The sequence below is a fragment of the Panthera pardus genome, unplaced genomic scaffold (assembly GCF_024362965.1).
Source record: "Panthera pardus isolate Hobbes unplaced genomic scaffold, ASM2436296v1 HiC_scaffold_26, whole genome shotgun sequence".
NCBI lineage: Eukaryota > Metazoa > Chordata > Mammalia > Carnivora > Felidae > Panthera > Panthera pardus.
Window position 1 is genome coordinate 20,321,659 of NW_026526832.1, and position 20,993 is coordinate 20,342,651.

General features: G+C 39.9%; 2 protein-coding genes across 5 annotated transcripts in view; one reads left to right on the plus strand and one right to left on the minus strand.

Moving 5' to 3' along the window:
* Positions 1-2,650, minus strand: part of HADHB (hydroxyacyl-CoA dehydrogenase trifunctional multienzyme complex subunit beta) — a 40,821-nt gene extending 38,171 nt beyond the window's left edge. For 2 of the 4 annotated variants that reach the window (XM_053891076.1, XM_019449978.2), the window contains exon 1: positions 2,201-2,405. The gene's annotated coding sequence lies outside the window, so the exon portion shown is untranslated. Of the gene's footprint in view, positions 1-2,001; positions 2,025-2,200; positions 2,406-2,554 lie in introns of those variants that run through there. The other 2 variants (XM_019449989.2, XM_053891075.1) reach the window with 2 other exon arrangements.
* The window catches only part of HADHA (hydroxyacyl-CoA dehydrogenase trifunctional multienzyme complex subunit alpha), a 49,048-nt gene continuing 30,597 nt past the window's right edge, over positions 2,543-20,993 (plus strand). Inside the window, exons 1-7 of the mRNA XM_019449966.2 lie at positions 2,543-2,655; positions 11,482-11,523; positions 11,617-11,687; positions 12,956-13,089; positions 15,747-15,885; positions 16,810-16,929; positions 19,722-19,824. Of these exons, the coding sequence (XP_019305511.2) occupies positions 2,589-2,655; positions 11,482-11,523; positions 11,617-11,687; positions 12,956-13,089; positions 15,747-15,885; positions 16,810-16,929; positions 19,722-19,824 (676 nt within the window). The 5' untranslated portion in view covers positions 2,543-2,588. The remainder of the gene's footprint in view (positions 2,656-11,481; positions 11,524-11,616; positions 11,688-12,955; positions 13,090-15,746; positions 15,886-16,809; positions 16,930-19,721; positions 19,825-20,993) is intronic.

Below are 20,993 nucleotides of genomic sequence, written 5' to 3' on the forward strand. Positions count from 1 at the left end.
ACATGCTCCACATCACTCATCATCAGGGAAATACAAATCAAATCCACAACGAGATACCACCTCACACCTGTCAGAATGGCTAACATTAACAACTCAGGCAACAGATGCTGGTGAGGATGCGGAGAAAGGGGATCTCTTCTGCGTTTCTGGTGGGAATGCAAGCTGGTGCAGCCGCTCTGGAAAACAGTACGGAGGTTCCTCAAAAAATTAAAAATAGAACTACCCTACGACCCAGCAATTGCACTATTAGGTATTTATCCAAGGGATATAGGTATGCTGTTTCAAAGGGACACATGCACCCCCATGTGCATTGACAATAGCCAAAGCACTATTGACAATAGCCAAAGTATGGAAAGAGCCCAAATGTCCATCAATGGATGAATGGATAAAGATGTAGTATATATATATACAATGGAGTATCACTCGGCAATCAAAAAGAATGAAATCTTGTCATTTGCAACTACGTGGATAGAATTAGAGGGTATTATACTAAGCGAAATTAGTCAGAGAAAGACAAATATCATACGACTTCATTCATATAAGGACTTTAAGACACAGGACAGATGAACATAAGGGAAGGGAAGAAAAATAAAAACAGGGAAGGGGACAAAACATGAGACTCTTAAATATGGAGAACAAACAGAGCGTTACTGGAGAGGTTGGGGGGGGGTGGGCTAAATGGGCAAGGGGCATTAAGGAATCTACTCCTGAAATCATTGTTGCACTATATGCTAACTAATTTGGATGTAAATTAAAAAATAAAATTTAAGAAATAAATAAAATAAAAAATGAAATGAAATAGAGAAAAAAAAAAAAGACAATATAATGGGAAGGCACAGACTCTAAAATCAGCCTAAAGCCAAATCCTGGCTCCACCCTAGTTTTCTGACCTCAAGCAAGTTAATCTTTCTTAGAGTAAGATGTAGATAATTCCAGTACATACCTCATAGGGTTGCTGTCAGGAATAACTAAATTAATACAGACAAGCAATTAGAACGGTGCCTGATACGCACAGTAAGGGTCAAAGATGTTTGTTATTAATATTAATGGATGGTGGTAGAAATACACTTAGTTCCTCTCTATGTAAGCCACAATAAGCATAACATTTCTGCTCTGATGGAATTTATGATTTTGAGAGTACAAGGAACAAAAAAGTCAAGAGCCAAAAGGGGATGGCAAACTACAGTCCACAGGCCTTTAGCTAAGAAGAGTTTTTATATTTTTAAAGAATTGTAGAACTGAAGAAAACGAAACAACGAATATATGAGAGATCAATATGGGTCTGCAAAACTTAAACTATTTACTATCTAGCCCTTAATATAAGAATTTGCCACCGTTTATCTAAATAATGTGGCTAAACGTAATTATATGCAGAAGATAGCATTACGACGGCAGGAGACAAGCTTTTAACTGTAAAAAAAAAATCTTATGAGCTGGAGGGCTTCTGGAGATCATCAAGAATCCTTTTTGCAAATTAACGTTATTTCGTTTTGGAATCAATCGCATTAAGGCCTCGAACCCTTCTTTTCAACACACAAAAAACTATTATGCAATGTAGAGCTCGTGACTAGAAGTTAGTAGAGCGGCTCTAGTGCTATTTCCACCACCTGTGGCCATGGATGAGCCCGCTGACGCTGATTCACGGGCTTCATCGATAAAGTGGATAAATGACCAGATGATGGCCAGGCCCCTCCTACGTTAGAAAATCCTCTGGAGCCCTGGCTCTCCCAGCAGGATAGAAGAATAGCTCTACTCCTCCCACACTGGAGGCCCGAAAGGTCACGTGACCAAGCCCCGCTCCAGGTAGCTGGTGCAAGGTAATCCCAACTCCCCGTTCTAAATTTCTATTGCCGCTGACCTGGCTACAGGCAAGACGGATGAAACAAAAACACACAACGCAACATAGCCCAGCGCTTTATGCCGACACACGAGCAAAGAATTCGTTAACTTGCGGTGATAAGTTTAAAGACACAGATGACACCGCTACTCAGAACTACCGACTTCGAGCAAGTCCCAGTTACTGTCCTTATTGCACTGGTCCTGGAGACCCTGTCCGAGGGGCCTCCTTTCGCTCCCTGGAACTCCACTCCCCGCGAGAAGGGAGGCGGCCGCGGCTACTGATGCAGTAGACGGGAAAGAAAAGACAGATGTCGCCGCTGGGAAAGACCAGGCGGAAAGCCAAGCGCACGCCTCGACTCACCTTAGCCTCAGTCCTCTCCGGCTCCCGCTGCGGGCAAGCAAGGTTTTAACCCAAATGCCTGGACTAGACGTGACCAAGGGGCGGTTCCTGCCCAAAAGGACCCCTCACTCCCGCCAGCGAACTCCGCGGGCTGCCCACTGGCCGCCTGTATGGAAAAGCGGGCACTGCGCCTCCTCCTCTATGGGCCTCCTTCCTTCTAGCGGAGAAAGAGTCCTCCCCGCCCTGTTAGCTGGAAGCGAACGGCACGGCAAGGAGCCAGGGCAATTCGACATTGGGGGTTTTAGTCAGGCAGTATGTCGGGCGCCTGGCTGGGGCCAGGCTGAAGGAGAAAAATCCTCCACCCGCAGCCCCCACCTGAGTGCTTTCCACTCGTCCTCTTCAGCTCAAGATGGTGGCCTCCCGGGCGATAGGCAGTCTCCGTCGCTTCACTGCCTCCAGGACGCTCCGCTGCCCAGGTGAGACCTGGGTGGGAGCACCCCGCAGCCTCAGGCAGAACTCTTGGGGAGGCGCGTCTCCCTTTCGCTGTCGCCTTCCAGCCCCGCCTGGGAAACTCTGTCCTGGCTGCAGGGAAAGGATGCCCCTCTTGGACCCCCTTCCTGTGTCCTTGCGCACACTGACACCTCTTCTCTCGCTGCTCCCATGCCCTGCAGCGATTTCAGGCTCCGTAACCCCTAACGTTTCTGAGTCCTGTCTCCCGGGTCTGGCACCTTCCGCAATTCTCGTGGCACTTCTGTGCTCACGCCCATCTTCTTTTCTTTTACGATGGCCTCGGACCTGTCCCTTCTAGATCAGGAGTTCCAGGAGGACTGGAGCAATCCAAATCCGTCACATGTTTGTGGCCCCACCGCACCTTACTCTTAACAAGAGCTGTCTTAAAAGCTTCTTAGGTGGTATTAACCAGCTTTGCAAATTACTGCCACTCCCCGCTGCTTTCCCACAAAACCTTTTTTTTGTGTGTGTGCCCCTATTACCACATTTCAATAGAGAGCTCGACTCTTGCAGTTCCAATAATCCCGGTGTGAATGTATAGTATATTAAATTTCAAGGGAAGGTTCTGCAGTTTACCAGAAGAAACATTTTTTAAAAAAATACTCAAATACCACTGTCCTGCCTGTGGACACACTGGGGGCGGAGTGTCGACAAAATAAGATACGTGTACCTTAAGGAATAAAATGTTAGATAATTTTAAGAACTGTTCTAATTTTGTTTCTGATGGTACCCAGTTAGGCTTGCGTTAGCTATATTATCTTTTTTCTTTTCAGACTGGCAGTGAAAGGGTTAAAGTGGGTGCCTAGGGAAAATCAAGCATTTTCCTCCCATCTCAAATCTGTAAGGTGAAAAGTGACTTTTTATTGCATGTTACACTTAATACCGGCTAGTTTGAATTTTAACTCGTAATATGCCTTCCTCCTGGACCACCGAAATAGTATGCTTTTTGTAGACGTGGCTGGGGTCTGCTGTAAGGGATTAATTTTGGATGATTCAGTCTTTTTCTGCCTTCTTATTTCAACGTGTGATTTTAGTCTCCCCCGGACTGCTGTGTGTGTATATACAAATAATTATATTACAAAAAATTGAAATGTAAAGTTTGGGGAAGGGTTAAGAAAAAAGAGTCACCCATTCTCTTAATACATACAGTAATTGTTAGCATTTGGACATGTTACCTTACAGTTTTGTCTTGTTTTCTTTTCCACATTTGTGGCTTAAGGCTTTCTGGAAATCAAATATGTATGTTTGAACTAGCCTCCTCATTGGTTTTAAGGTACTTCTTATGGATTAGCAGCTTGTGTAACACTGAGGTGGTGGTCAGGTCGTGTGATTTCTGGTCACTAACTAGCTGTGTAACTTTGAACAAATATCTTAGTGTAACCGAGCTTTATTTTCCTCACCTGTGAAATGAATGAGACTTTTGGATTTTCTTAGACATTAGAAATACCATGAAAGAGCAATTCAAAGCATTTAAATTTGGAGTCTTTTAGGCTTGAATCTGGCTCTGCCTTTTATTCTTTAGTGACCTGGGACAATTAATTTCTATGTCTGTTTTCTCATTTGTGAAATGGAGAGTAATACTTTTGAGAACTTCAAAGGAGTTATTTTAGGTTAAAAGCAATTTTTCATTAATTCTCAGTACATGCTGCTATTAACTCTTTCCTGCCCTAAAGAACTATGATTCTGTATATCTGAGAATAAATGACAAGCTTAACTTTTCTATATTTTTTGTATAGAAATATATATACCCATATAAATGTTTATATATTTTGCATTGTTTTCACCAATAAGAAAATGTGGCTTATTATAGTTATTACCCCTTTGAATAGCAACTTAGGAATTTTGAAAACATGTCTAGAAAGTGAATTCAAAATTGCCTGCGACCTGGATTGCCATTTAGACTCAACATAATACTGAGTCTAAATGAAAGTCTGTGCCATGGTCATTAACAAATGTTTAATGATTATAACATTTACTGGTGGATGGGTAAATTTTCTTGAAACTGATTTCTAATCCTCAAAGTTCTAACCCATTCTTCCTCCACAAATTCTGTAATTATGAATATGACTGTGAAATTCAAGCCACAACTTGACCAAGATATTTTATTTAATTCCTACTCCTCAGTGTCGATTTTTTTTTTTTTTTTTAACGTTTATTTATTTTTGAGACAGAGAGAGACAAAGCATGAACGGGGGAGGGCCAGAGAGAGGGAGACACAGAATCTGAAACAGGCTCCAGGCTTTGAGCTGTCAGCACAGAGCCCGACGCGGGGCTCGAACTCAGGGACCGTGAGATCATGACCTGAGCCAAAGTCAGCCGCTTAACCGACTGAGCCACCCAGGCGCCCCTCCGTCTCGATTTCTAATATGTAAGTGGTAAAATAATTTCACAGGAAATGAATTAGAGGCAAATACTGTAGTAGAAGATGTGTATTTAAATTTGACTCACTTCCCAGGGCGCCTGGTGGCTCAGTTGGTTAAGTGTCCGACTTTGGCTCAGGTCATGATCTCGTGGGTTAAAGAGTTTGAGCCTAGTGTCAGGCCCCGTGCTGACAGCTCAGAGCCTGGAGCCTGCTTCCGATTCTGTGTCTCCCTCTCTCTCTACTCCTCCCCTGCTCGCTCACTCGAGCTCTCTCTCTCTAAAATAAATAAACATTTACAAAATAAATAAATAAACAAATTTGATTCACCTCCTTAATCCTATGTCTTCCCCCAGGGTTGAATATTGAGAAAAGCTTTTGATTGTATAACCCAAGTAACATTTTTGTATTGAAATTTGTGTCCTTGTAATCCAACTCTCTCCACTGCTGTAGTTTTAGGTCTTATAGGTATCTTTTGAGTTAAGTTATTGGGATGATTAAGAAGTAGGACAAAGGCTTATGCTTTTGCTGGCACAGTTGATATAGGCTAAAGTTCACCTAACTGCTATGGAGTAAGCTGTCCAGATTTGGTAATGGATACGGCTAGATTCCAAAAGCAAAGCTACCTTGTGGCTACCAACTTAATTTAGTTGCCTGTGGTTTGAATTCAAGATACATTTATACACTTATTTTCTCTTGGTTCTTTTTTTTTTTTTTTTTTTGTCTCTACTATGGCTTGAATTCGTTTCAAGATATGTTTGTACCCTTATTTTCCCCTTCGTTTTTTGTCTTTATTGATTTGGAGGAGGTGTTTTGTGTATATGTATATGGGTGTGTGTGCAGCAAAGGCAGATTAGTGGTAAGAGTTTAAAATGGTTTGACCCATGGGGCGCCTGGGTGGCTGAGTCCATTAAGTGTCCGAGTTCAGTTCAGGTCATGATCTCACGGCATGCCCCGTGTCTGGCTCTGTGCTGACAGCTCAGAGCCTGGAGCCTGCTTCAGAATCTGTCTCCCTCTCTCTCTGCCCCTCCCCCACTCACACTCTGTCTCTCCCTCTCCCTCAAGAATAAATAAACATTTTAAAACATTAAAAAATGGTTTGATCCATAAGCTAATGAGCACCAACCTCTTGTCTCAAATAGTTGGTCTTTAAAAATGCAACCCATGCCCGAGCCCTGGCACCTGCTCTATTTTCTTTTTGCTTAGCACTTACCTCCTAACTTACTTTTTTTACATATATTTATGTTTCTTGTTTTTCGGCTGTTTTTCCACCCTGTCCCTCCCACCCTGCATTCCTAGTCAGTCCATCCCCACTCTCATCCACTCTACCCTGTTCTATTCCCTGTTCCCCTCCCACTGGAATTTCCACCCTACGGGCAAAGTTCTTTTTATGCCAGACCTATTTTCACTTCTTCATTTATCTCTACTGAGGAGGAAGTGATTCTTCCTACGATATTCTTCCTGATATATATAATCCCCTGCTGCTGTAGAATATAAGCACCACAAAGACCAGGATTTTTATCTTTTTGTTCAGTCCAAGTGCCTAGAACAGTGCATGGCAGGCCACAGTGATTTTTTGGTGTTGCTGAATCAATGAATGATTGTGAGATGATGTTGGAAGAGCAAACTCTTTAGTTGGGGGAATGCAGTGATTAAAGAACAAAGTAGTAAATAATAAGGATCAAAATTGGCGGGGGAGAGAAAGATCATTACAGATGGAATCTCTTGATAACGCCTTGTGGAAAAGGTTGGGGCCATGATGCAAAACATAAAGAAAGAAGACTGGTAAATACAGATGGTACAGATTTTAAAAGGTGGGAAAGCAGAGAAGGGAAGTATATCATTAGTGAGGCAGAGGCATGGGGGTTAAGGAGATGGCTGGCTGGCTTCTATCTTAATTTATTTGGTTGTAGCCCTGTGACTTACAGATACGTTTATAATTATTATATCACTTTTACTTCTATCTTTATAAGAATGCCAAAATGCTCTAAGAGACTTGTTCATACAGCTAGTAAATGATGAACTTGATGTTTGAACCCAAGTCTTTTAACTCTCAGGTCCTTTGTCTTTGCTGATTTGGATTGCTTAAAGGAAAAATGCAGACAGAGCCAAAGATCACCTGACTCTGGTGCTTGTGTCATCCACACAGTTTTCTTTAACATCTTGCTTGCCTTTCAGACCAGTGTAAAGCTGCTATTTTCTGCGCTTTCTCTTCCTCTCCCTTAAAGAACTGCAGGATAGAGGGAAAGAAAGAGGAAGCAAGAGGCTTGGCTACCGCGACGGTCCCTCTCCTAATCCACTGCACCATCAGTGGGTTCTCCAAATCAGTGGCTCCCACATGCCCACTTGTTTGCTATCTGTTTCAGTCTCCTTTCTAAAAACTGCAGATTCTGAGGCCCAGCCCCCTTAAATTCTGATCCTGTGGTTCTAGGTTGTATGTCGCCCAGACATCTGTGAGTATATTTGAGCCTCCCCAGCTGATTCTAATGCCTGGAATCACTTCTCAATACTGCTGTGGGAATCCCAGTCCAGCTAGATATGGTGCATTGTCTCTTGGGTCCTGCTTTGGCCATGTGTATTAGTTCCCTAATCCAGAAGGGTCCCCGCCTCCTTGTCAAATATAGACCATCCTCAACATAAGCCCTATGTTGGGATCTGTGCTAATAGCACAGAGCCTGATTGGGATTCTCTCTTTGCCTCTCCCCCAATCATGTTCTCTTTCTCTCTCTCAAATAAAGTTTAAAAAATAAAAGTTAAAATCCCTAGTAACCTCTCAGCAGCTGAACCTTTCCACCAGCCTGTGACCATCTGTCTCTCTCTGTGACTACTCTCTCATTCTCCAAATCCCTTACCTTTATCTGGCTTAGATTTTGAGGGATCTCAAGAGTCTAAAACTGCCTTAGCATGCAGTGATAATCAAAGGTAATGAACAATAAAATTAAACCATGTTGGTCATTTTATGTCATGGTAGTATTCTTTTTTTTTTTTTTTTTGGAGAGCACAAGTTGGGGAGGGGCAGAGAGAGGAGGACAGAGGATCCCAAGCAAGCTCTGCCCTGACAGGCTGACAGCAGTGAGCCCGATGTGGGGCTCAAACTCTCAAACTGAGAGATCAAGACCTGAGCCGAAGTTGGAGGCTCAGCTGAGCCACCCAGGTGCCCCAACCTCTTTTTTTTTTTTTTTAATGCACTCCTAAGTTAGGCAGGCACTCCACACTCTCTTTAATTATGCTTGTGGATTCCAAGACTGTATATAGCCCCTAATGTAGTCCAAATGCAGTATGGTTTCACTGAAAATTAGACATAAAAAAAAGTTTTAATACTAGTAACTAAGAATGAAATAGTGATGGAATATTATTCAACCGTAAAGAATAAAATCTTAACCACTTGCAATAACGTGAGTAGTGCTAGAGAGTATAATGCTAAGTGAAATAAGTCAGAGAAAGATACCATATGAACTCACTCATGTGGAATTTAGGGAACAGAACAAACGGGCGCCTGGGTGGCCCAGTTGGTTAAGTGTGCCGACTTCAGCTCAGGTTATGACTCATGGTTTGTGGGTTTGAGCCCCGTGTCAGGCTCTGTGCTGACAGCGCGGAGCCTGGAGCCTGCTTCAGATTCTGTGTCTCCCTGTCTCTCTGCCCCTCCCCTGCTTGTGCTCTCTCTCAAAAATAAATAAAGATTTAAAAAATTTTTTTTAGTTAAAAAAGAACAAACAACCAAAAGAAAAAAGCGACAAACCAAGAAACAGACTCATAACTATAGAAAACAAACTGATGGTTACCAGAGGGGAGATGGTAGAAGGGATGGGTGAAATAGGTGATAGGGATTAAAGAGTGCACTTATCGTGAAAAAATATATAAAAGGAAAGAAATTAAATTTACTAATATTTAGTGTATGAATTGATAAAGTTAAATGTACACAAGTTATTTTAAAAAGAAGGAAATAAATACTGAGGGAAAGCTAGCACAATTAGAGGGATACATGAAGGAGCCACTGGATATTATTAAAGTACCAATTCTTGGGGCGCCTGCGTGGCTCAGTCAGTTAAGCGTCCTACTTAAGCTCAGGTCATGATCTCACAGCTCCCAGAATCGGGCTCTGTGCTGACAGCTCAGAGCCCGAAGCCTGCTTCAGATTCTGTGTCTCCCTCTCTCTGCCCCTCCCTCGTTCATGTTCTATCTTTCTCTGAAAAATAAACATTTAAAAAATAATAAAGCACTAATTCTTTATTGTATTTGATATTACTTTAAAACTTATGCCTTTTCCTGGATACATGTGTTTCCTGTGTACTGCTATTACGGTTAATAATTATTAAGGGATGGTTTTTTTATTTTTAGAGCTAAAGAGAAAACTTCTCTAAGATATTGGACAAGGTTTGGAAGATGTGGATAAGGAGGAGTAAGCAATTAAAGAGGCGTATTTTGAAGTGGTTTAATATGGTTTGAAGTGACATGTGGTCTGAAGTGCAGCATGAATATGAAAGAGAAAGGAAGAAAGAGCAAGGTGTTTTTAAAGAAGTTTGGAAGTTGCAACTAACAGATATGGACCCAGTGCTGACCTCCAGAATAGCTTGGTTACTACTTAGAGCAACACGTTTGTATGAGAGCAGGGCAAAGGTGACCCTTCAATGCTAGAAAGGAGTTAGAGTAATGCCCAGAACAAACTGAATTTTTGCATAGGAATTTCCCAGTGTTCCTTACTTTCGATCTGTAGTCCAGTTTGAAAGACCCCCTGTCGGGACTCCTCTCGTGATGACTTGTGCTCAGTATGTCATGTCATCAGTGTTATGCAGGAGAGCGTGAAGTAGTGAAGTGACTAGGAAAAAGGGAGAAGAGGAGCTGGTCTGTGTCATCCCCAGGGTAGGAATATCCTTGGTGGAGTGCAATATGGACCTGTTCAGTTGGAAATTCTTAAAAGAGTATGACTGGACTATTCCATAAATGGCCACTAGTGCCCGTTGATTTCACTTTTTTTTTAAAGTTTTTGCTTGAATTTTGTTTGAGTTTATTTTCTTATTTTATTTTTATTTTAACTTATTTGAGTTTAGCTAACATACAGTGTAATATTAGTTTCAGGTGTACAATATAGTGATTCAGCACTTGCATACATCACCCAGTGCTCATCACAAGTACATTCCTTAATCCCCATCACCTATTTAACCCATTCTCCCACTTACCCCCTTTTGGTAACCATCAGTTCTCTGTAATTAAGAATCTGTTTCTTGGTTTGCCTCTCTCTTTTTTTCCCTTTGCTCATTTGTTTCGTTTGTTAAATCCCACATATGAGTGAAATCATGCAGTATTTGTCTTTCTCTGACTTATTTTGCTTAGCATAGTACTCTCTGGCTGCAACCGTATGGTTGCAGATGGCAAGGTTGCATTCTTTTTTAGGGCTAATATTCCATTCTATATAATTTTACTTTGGATCATTTCTCCATAAAAATACAAGAGGATGTGGGGTCAGTTGAGCGTCCAACTCTTGATTTCGGCTCAGGTCATGATCCCAGGATCATGGGATCTAGCCCCGTGTCAGGCTCTGTGCTGTGCATGGAGCCTACTTGGAATTCTTTCCTATTGCTGCTCTAACAGATTCCCACAAATTCAGTGTCTGAAGCAATACAAATTTATTATGTATGTCAGAAACGAGTCTCATTGGGCTAAAATCAGAGGTGTTGCCAGGGCTGTGTTCATTCAGGATGCTCTTTGTTCATTCTGGAGAAGTCATTTTCTTGTCTTTCCTAGCTTCCAAGGCCACCTGTATTCCTTGACTTCTTCAAAGCCCGCAAAGTAGAGCTAAGTTCTTATGTTGCCATCTATCTGGTATTCTTTGACTCTCTCTTCTTTGAGATTAAATCGGGCCCGTCTGGATAATCCGGGCTACTCTCCCTATGTTTGGGTCAATTTTAATTCCATTCGTACCCATGATTTCCTTTGCCGTATAACCTATTTACAGTTTCTGGGACCTGGACATCTTTTTTTTTTAATGTTTATTTATTTTTGAGCAAGAGAGAGAGGGAACACGCACGCAAAACGAGGAAGGGGCAGAGAGAGAAGATCGGAAGTGGGCTGTGCACTGACAGCAGAGAGCCCAATGTGGGGCTCGAACTCGTGAACCATGAGATCATGCCCTGAGCAGAAGTTGGATACTTAACCGACCGAGCCACCCAGGTGCCCCAGGGACCTGGACATCTTTGAGAGGGGATTCTTCTACCTACCACATTTAATATCTAAATAATTTTATAAGCTGATAATTAAAATGAAAAAGGTATGGTAGTAGTCACAATCATCGTCCAGAATACATTAATCTCATTTTGGTTTTTTGTGGTTATAAATTCCAGCTTTGTTATATTTAGCAGGTACTACAGAAACTCTTAATTTTGTAATTGAATTTGAATCAAAATAGTAATTAAATTTGAATACCTTTTTCTTGCAGGTTATACCTGCCGCAACTTTTCAGCATCCTCTGCTTTGCTAAGTAAGTTTAATTTCTTGTCGACATGCTTACATTGCTTTTTAGATTTGTTTAGCAATAAACATGTTTACGAATAAATTATCCTTCTCTTTTTAGCCAGAACCCATATTAACTATGGAGTCAAAGGGGATGTGGCTGTTGTTCGAATTAACTCACCCAATTCAAAGGTACCTAATTTAACTTGCTGCAGTCTATGTCTACTAACTACATTCATGAATCCAGTGCTAAATAAAAAAGAAAGAAAAATCCACCAGTCTGACAGTAGTCTTATATGAATTTGTACTTGTAATAGTTTGACAGATTGCTCAAAGGAATACAGTTTTCTGGAGCAGAGGTCCTTGACTAAGAATTCCTTCTAGTTGACCTTAAGTGTCAGGTTAACATCAAGGATTAGTGAAATTAGCCTTCTGTTACTGTGTAGAATATGGAGGTGATTTACTAGATAAGAACCAAAGCGCATGCTCTGTTTAGGAGTCAGAACTCACCTATCCATCTTAACTACCAGGTTGTTAAACAGGCTTTCTTCATTACCTGCCCGCTGTAGTCATTATTCATAGAAAATTGCCTGGGTTAAATGTGGGTGTTAAGATTCCTGAGGAACTGGAATGACAGTGCAGTTCACATGTTGGAAGTCAAGTTCTGTTCTAAGTGGAGCTTCATTTGTTTTTGGCAACTTCAACAAAGCATTAATCCAGTCTTTGCCAAGAAGACCTCTGTTGCAGGAGCTTATGCTTTTCCCCCATCTAAAATGGGTGTCAAGTTTTGTTATTAGAGGTCTAGAGGGAACAGCAGTACCTAGATGGAGGCAATTAACAACTATCACAAATTAAGGAAAACAAGAGCCAATCTTCTTCACTAGAGTAAATTTTGGTGCCCACTGACCAATGATTCAAACTTAAGCTATTTTTTCCAAATTTTCTAAGTTGAGCATTTTTTCTGAACACAAAACAACACATGCCTACAGTGGGAAGTTTTAAAGCTATAAAGAAGAAAATAACAAATCATTCATACTACAAACCCAAAGATAACCACTTTTAACATTTAATCTAGTTTCAACAAATAATATTTACAAAGTAAAATCATACTATAGGTCTAATTTTGAGTTCTTTTATTCTTAATGTTATACAGACTTTTCCATACCAACAAATTCCATAGACTTATTTGTAGCCTGCATATGTTTTGAACTCTTTAAGAGTATGACCCTGAGTTCCTTCTTTGAGTAGATCTATTTTTAAAGGGAGGTTGCTTATGGTTGGCCGAAGCTGAATAGAAAACTACTGGGTTTAGATTTTTCCCCCCTGCCTCTCTTGCTTCTAACAATATATTTCTGCTGGATAAACAAATTTCCTACGATCAAAATAGCATTTCATGGTGATTTGCACATCTGGTACTTCAGATTTAAACCCTTAGATTTATATGTATTTCCCTTTGGCAGGTAAATACACTGAGCAGAGAACTGCAATCAGAGTTCATAGAAGTAATGAATGAAATCTGGGCTAATGATCAAATCAGAAGTGCCGTCCTTATCTCATCAAAGCCAGGCTGCTTTATTGCAGGTGCTGACATCAAGTAAGTTTTCAGAAATTTGAAGTCACCTTTGATCTTGGCTAATAGTATGTTTCTTAGGCCTAATCATTCCTCCATTTAAAAGGAGACAGAAGTAAATTCTCTGAAAGTTGTCTTTTTTAAAATTATTTACACAAATGTGTTAAAGTTGGTAAAAAAAAAAAAAAGGGGGGGGGCTTGTTGCTTAAACCATGTGAGACTAACCTTTCCTTAAAGAAGTTGAAAGCAGTTCTAAGAAAAATATTTGAGTAGAATAAAAAAATACTATAAAATTAAACTAACAATGTGGTGCCCCTCTTTTTTTTTTTTTAAACCCAACAGACCGTTAAATATTTAAAAGTTTGAAAATACCATGTTAACAAGGACTTGGAGAAATGAGACAGTTAATATATTACTAGTAGGAATGCCAGTTGGTACAGCAACTTTGGAAAACATTTTGGCAGCATTTAATAAAATTGAAAATGCATGTATCATATAATTCAGTGATATTCTTCTAGCTATACATGCTAGAGAAATCCCACCCTTTGTTTTTAAGGACCCATTTATGAGGATGTTCAGCCCTGTGTAGTTAAAATAATGAAGAATTTAAAGCAATTAAGTGTCAGTCCGTAGGGAAGTGGATAAGTAAACTGTGGTATTTTTACATGATAAAATACTACAAAATGATTCAAAGGAATTAACTAGATCCACAACATAATGTTAAAACTTAAAGACATAATGTTAAGTTTAAAAAAAAAAAGCAAGTTGTAGAATGTTCTATACAGTATGTAGTTTATGTAAACATTTTAATATTTTTTCTTAAGTTTATTTATTTTGAGAGAGAGAATCCCAAGCACTGACAGTGCAGAGCCTGACGCAGGGCTCGAACTCAATGAACCGTGGAGATCATGGCCTGAGCTAAAATCAAGAGTTGGAAGCCTAACCAACTGAGCCACCCAGGCGCCCTACTTTATGTAAACATTTTAAAATCACACATAAAATGTCTTATGTTATTTATGGATACAAATGTGTCGTTGGTCTGGAAGGATACACTGCAAACATTCGAAAATGGTTGTTTCAGGGTAAATGAAGTGACTGTTAAAAACTTGAGTTTGTCAGAGTGAACTTTAGTGATGCAGCTAATATTTTGTTATTTTTTAATGGTAAGATTTATGCATATATAATTTGTTTACAGTTCTTTAAAGCATTTATAAGGACTCTGTCTCTCAAAAATAAACACTAAAAAAATTTTTTTTTTAAAAACGGGCGCCTGGGTACTCAGTCGGTTAAGCGTCCGACTTTGGCTCATGTCATGATCTCACAGTGTGTGAGTTCAAGCCCACATCGGGCTCTGTGCTGACAGCTCAGAGCCTGGAGCCTGCTTCGGATTCTGTGTCTCCCTTTCTGTCTGCCCCTCTCCTGCTCGCAGTCTGTCTGTCTCTCAAAAATAAATAAACATTAAAAAAAAATTTTAAAGCATTTATAAGCAGGTGAGATGCTTAGTGTTAGTTTAATGGCTTAAAATGTTAACAGTTGTTAATTCTGTCAAAATATGAGTATTTGTTATATTATTCTTTGTACCTTATACAACGATAGCCAGCATTATAGGCTGAGTAATTTGTACCTAAGGTGTCTGTATAGTTTCAAACCTTGCTCCACATTGTGTACTCTTTTTGTTTATGCATAGTAATTAAGAATTTATAAATATTTAATGTGTATTTCTTAGAAAAAGCAAAATTATCTGTATCAAGTGCTTTTTATTCTAGCTCAGTTATTTGAGCCTAGCAAGACACTGATGTCTCAGGGCGCCTGGTTGGCTCAGTCGGTTAAGCGTCCGACTTCAGCTCAGGTCATGATCTCATAGTCTGGGAGTTCGAGCCCCGTGTCGGGCCCTGTGCTGACAGCTCAGAGCCTGGAGCCTGTTTCAGATTCTGTGTGTCCTTCTCTCTCTCTCCCCCTCCCCTGCTCATGCTCTCTTTCTGTCTCAAAAATAAATAAAAACATTGAAAAAAACAAAAAAGACATGGATGTCTCACTAAGCTACCTGGCTGTAGCTTTCTGTATCCATGGGAAAATACTTGTAGCTTCTGTGAAGCAAGCTGAGCAGCTCCCAGTATATAAAATGACAAAAACTTGTTATCTTTGACCAAACATACAAAATTCACAGTTTAAATGTTCTCAAGACCAAAATAACAAGTGAAACAAACTGAAATGAAAGGACATTGAATGCAACATTAGTGTGGTGAATCTTTTTTAATCATTAGGAGATCTAAAAACAATTTGAAAGCGTTTTTTTTCCACTGTCATTTTGATTAGCGTTGAATCTGAGGGTTACTTATAGTGAACATGTTTAATGTGATAGGAAAATATTTACCAAAAGATGATTTTTTGCATGTACAGAGTTTTGTAATCTAATGATTTTTTTAATAGAAAATAAAATTTTGCAACATGTTTTGTTTCGTGTTCTCTGGATCCGGAAATCTAACATTCTTTATGGAGAGGTGATGTAGCTGATATTAGTGCTATCTGAGGCAAAACCATTCTTAAACTTCTGAGTATTTGAAGATTCACTATCAAGTATTGACATATGATAGGGTAAGGATACAGTGGATGACATATTGAACCAAAGTACGGTATAATTTCATCTTTGTTTCTTTTCTCTGCTTTCTTGTTTGCTGCAGCATGTTAGCCTCTTGTAAGAGCGCGGAAGAGGTAATGCAGCTATCGCAGGAAGGCCAGAGAATGTTTGAGAAACTTGAGAAGTCCACAAAGCCTATTGTGGCTGCCATCAGTGGATCCTGCTTAGGAGGAGGACTTGAGGTATAGATTTATTCCAAAGTCTTTGAGACACTGTTGAGCCTGTTGGTGGGAATTACAAGCTGCTAACCTGTAGGCTACTCTTTTGCCTGCAAAAAGTTCTTGGAGGAGAATCAGCTTTTTAGTCATCCTCATGGCACAGAGCAAGTAAACCAAAGTGTGATGTATTCATTTTTATAAGTTTAGAAGTTTTGAACTAGATCTCTAAGGTCTCTTTCAATTCCAAAAACCTGGTTCAGGTTTGCAGGGCAAAGATTCAGAAGTGTGATTCATGCTCTTGAGCTACTGAAGTCTGGAGGAGACACACAGAGCATAATATGTGTGTAAGTGCTTTGTAAATAGTAAAGATGGTGAATAATGTCAGATCTGAGAAGAGATGCTTACTAGACTGGAGCATGTAGGAAAAGAGAGGGAAAAATAAAATAACATTTATTGAGCATTTATCACATGCTGAGCTTTGCGATAAACACTTTGATATATATTAATTAAGGAAACATATGCCTGGTCCTAAAAGACAAAATCATTCCACCTATGGGTATGGTACGAGCAAAGACAAAGGTAAGCACAACCTATTAGGACATCATAAGTAGGCCTGCTTGATTGAAAAGGAGGGTCTCTAGATGGTACTTAACTTAACTTGGCATGCAATGGACATGGTGTGTGCACTTTTCTATTGAGAGCTTCCATAGCTTTCAGCAGATTTTTAGGGAGATCCGCAACCCCCCAAAAAAGGTTAATAAATTAAGGGGAAAGTATGAAATAAGGCTAGAAAGAGAAATTATAGAAAGCATCAAATGCCAGCCTAGTGAATTTCCATTTATTCTGTGGGCACATTCCTGCATTAAGTAATCTTTAGACCCTCACATAACCTAAGGTTTTATAAATTTAAATTTTCTAACATTCTGATTTTCTTTCATTTGTTTGAAGCTTGCCATTTCCTGCCAATACAGAATAGCCACAAAAGATAGGAAAACAGTATTAGGTAGCCCTGAAGTCTTGCTGGGGATCTTACCAGGAGCAGGAGGCACACAAAGGCTGCCCAAAATGGTGAGTATAAGCCCCCTTGTGACCTTTAGAACCTCATTACCTATAGGCCCCTTTAGATCTATTTCCTCTGGTACAAAAGGCGCAACATGGGTATTCATTGTAGAATTTAGAACCAAAATAAAATATGAGTGTATAGGATCCACAACAAATTTTAGGGGCACCTGGGTGGCTCAGTCAGTTAAGCATCCAGCTTTGGCTCAGGTCATGATTTCCTGGTTCGTAAGTTCAAAGCCCCATGTCGGGCTTTGCACTGACAATGTGGAACCTGCTTGGGAGTCTCTCTCTCCCTCTCTCTGCCCCAACCGATTCTCTCTGCCCCAACCCCTTCTCTCTGCCCCTTCCCCACTTGTGTGTATGTGTGCACAAATAAACTTTAAAAAAAATAACAAATTTTATTCCTGGTGTTTAGTTTTTCAATTCCACTTTTTATTTTTTTAATTCCTTGATCAAAATGATTGATCAAGGGGGCACCTGGCTGACTCAGTCGGTTCAGCATCCAACTCTTGATTTTGGCTCAGGTCATAATTTCACAGTTCACGGGATTGAACCCGCATCAGGCTTGCTTGAGATTCTCTCTCTCCCTCTCTCTGCCCCTCCCCTGCTTATGCACGTGCTCTCTCTCAAAATAAATAAATAATAACATTTTTAAAACTTAAAAAAAAATTTTTTTAATTATTTATTTATTTTATCAAGGTTCTTTGTTAGTCTCTGAGGAAGTATAAAGATAAATAAGATATATGTTTGTCTTTCTGGAACTTACAGTTTTTTAAAGATTTTATTTATTTTTTACCTTTTTACCTTTTTTTTTTTTTTACCTTTTTAAAGATTTTTTTAAGATTTTTTTTTTTTTTAAGTTTATTTATTTTGAGAGAGACAGAGCATAGGCAGGGAGGGGCAAAGAGAGAGGGGGGCAGAAGATCTGAAGTGGGCTCTGTCCTGACAGCAAAGACCCCGATGTGGGACTCAACAGACTCACGAACTGTGAGATCATGACCTGAGCTGAAGTCAGATACTTAACTGGCTGAGCCACCCAGGCGCCTAAGATTTTATTTTTAAGCGATCTCTATACCCATGAAGGGGTTTAAATTTCCAGCCCCAGAATCAAGAGTTGCATGCTCTACCGACTAAGCCAGTCCAGTGCCCTTTGAGCTTACGGTTTACTTTGTTCCTTCTGTGCACAGTACCATTTTACTGGTTTTTCAAATCCAAAGGTCATATTTCATGATAAATATAAGAGGCAGCCCTTTCTCCTGACTTGGATGATCTCATTGCTGTATTCTGTAGAACCAGCAGCCAACCAGACTTCTGAATTCTTAAGAAGAAGGGAAGCATATCAGACCTGGAGGCCGCAGAGCAATCTTAATATCCGACTTGAGGGCCCGCTGAGCCTTACAGCTTTGGGCACCATTGACTGCTCAGTGAAAACAAGGCTCCGCAGAAATACTCTTTGTAGGGAAGTTGATATCAGCTGGGCACAGAAAAATGGGAAGATTTATGGTGTTAATTTTCTGATAATAAGTGTGTATTCCTTTACTGAAATTTTCAAGAGAATTTATTGAAAGAATGGATATGGGTATAGAAAATACTGCTGAGTTTCTTTTGTTGTTTAATTGGTATTTGAATGTTGCTAGAAACCATTCTTCTAGTAACTGCATAAGAAGCCCTGGCTGAGTTTTGTTTTTAAGCCTAAAATGCTTTTTACATTTTTTTAAGTGTGTATTTATTTTGAAAGAAAGAGAGAAAGTGTGCACAAGCAGGGGAAGGGCAGAGAGAGAGGAAGAGAATCTCATGCAGCTCCATGCTGTCAGGGCAGAGTCCAACATGAGGCTCAGTACCCTAAACTGTGAGATTGTGATCTGAGCTGAAATCAAGAGTCGAACATTCAACCAACTGAGCTGCCCAGGCACCCATTTAAGCCTAAAGTTCTTTATCGAAGACATTATCAAAACTACCAGGTTTCTCGGGGCTCAGTCGGTTGAGCGTCCGACTTCAGCTCAGGTCACGATCTTGCGGTCCGTGAGTTCGAGCCCCGCGTCAGGCTCTGGGCTGATGGCCCAGAGCCTGGAGCCTGCTTCCGATTCTGTGTCTCCCTCTCTCTCTGCCCCTCCCCCGTTCATGCTCTGTCTCTCTCTGTCTCAAAAATAAATAAATGTTAAAAAAAAATTTAAAAAAAAAAAAAAAAAACTACCAGGTTTCTCAACCTCCACTAGTTCCAATAAAGGAATTTTAAGTATCGGGGCACGTGGCTGGCTCAGTCAGCTAAGCATCCGGCTTCAGCTCAGGTCATGATCTCGCAGTTCGTGAGTTCGAGCCCCACGTTGGGCTCTGTGCTGACAGCTCAGAGCCTGGAGCCTGTTTCTGATTCTCTCTCTCTCTCTCTCTCTCTCTCTCTCTCTCTCTCTCTCTGTTCCTCCCCTGCTCATGCTCTCTCTTTCTAAAAAATAAAGATTTTTTAAAAAAAAGGAATTTTAAGTATTATATAAATGACATAATATGTAAGTGCAGAATTTTAGGAAACATGAAATTATTTCTCCACCTTATCTATTTCATAAGACAGAAATCTTAACATTTGAATTAAAAGAAGAAATACAGACATTTTAGCTTCCACTGGAGGTGTCTAATCCCAAAGTTACCTAAAACGTGTATTGGTGTGTAAAAATTGATTGGTAGATAGCATAGAAATCTGGTTTGATTTTTCTCATTTTAATATTTGCTCAGTTGAATGAATTGTAAACTGTAATTGTCACTCTCATATTTTTTCCCCTGTACTCTGATCCTTGCTTGCATGTTAGGTGGGTGTGCCTGCTGCTTTTGACATGATGTTGACTGGTAGAAACATTCGTGCAGACAGAGCAAAGAAAATGGGACTAGTTGACCAATTGGTGGAACCCCTGGGTAAGTGGTAGCGTGCCTCAGAGTTGGGCCTTATGAATTTATTTGTTAAAGAGTTAATGTCTTGAATATTGGTTAGAGTAAAATTCATACTCTTAAGAAATGAGTCATTCTGAAGAGTAAAGTTTTCTAAGTATAGCTAATACTAAATCATTTCCAACATCACCCCAACTTCTTGTTTTATTTTATAAATTACACATCAAGAGTACAGAATTGAATCAAGTCATTATTTTTGGTTCTTAAATTACCTGTATCATTATTCATAAAAACCTTCCTTCAGTTTTATGCATCTGTTTTAATACTACAATAAACATGTATGAAACAACCTGAGGATATTAACAGCAGTTGACATCTACAATGTGCTACTTCCTCCATACAGCATCTTTTCCTCCTCTGACCCAAGGAAACCACTATTCCACATTGTGTGTTTGTCACTGTCTTGCATTTCTTAAAAATCAGCATTACTGAGGGACACCTGGGTGGCTCAGTCAGTTAAGCATCCAACTCTTGATTTCAGCTCGGGTCATAATCTCGTGGTCGTGGTTGTGGTCATAAGAGCAAGCCTTGTGTCGGGCTCCACACTGGGTGGAGCCTGCCTGAGCTACTCTGTCTCTCTGCCCCTCTCCCTCCTGTGCATGTGCACTTTCTCTCTTTAAAAAAAAAAACAACAGCATTATTGAGATGTTATTTATGTAACAATAAATTTACCAATTTTTAATGTACACTTTGAGTTTTGACAAGTGTATATAGCTGTGTAAACACTACCCCAATCATATAATAGAATGTTTTTAGTATATAGCTTTTTGTGTCTTCTCTGATTTAGCCTAATGTTTTTGAGATTCATCCGAGTTGTCACACATATCAACAATTCCTTCCCATTGCTCGACGTTATGCCATTGTATAGATATACCATAATTTGTTTATCCGTTCAGTAAATGATGGAAATTAAGTGTTTCCAATTTGGGGCCGTTCAAAATAAAGCTGCTGTGAACATTCATCCACAAGTCTTTACGTGGATGTATACTTCATTTCTCTTGGACAAATACCAAAGCGTACATTGGCTGGATCATATGATAGATGTGTGTTTAGCTTTTAAGAAACTGTCAAACTGTTTTCTCAAAGTGGTTATACCATTTTGCATTCCTACCAGCGGTGTATGAGAGTTCTAGTTA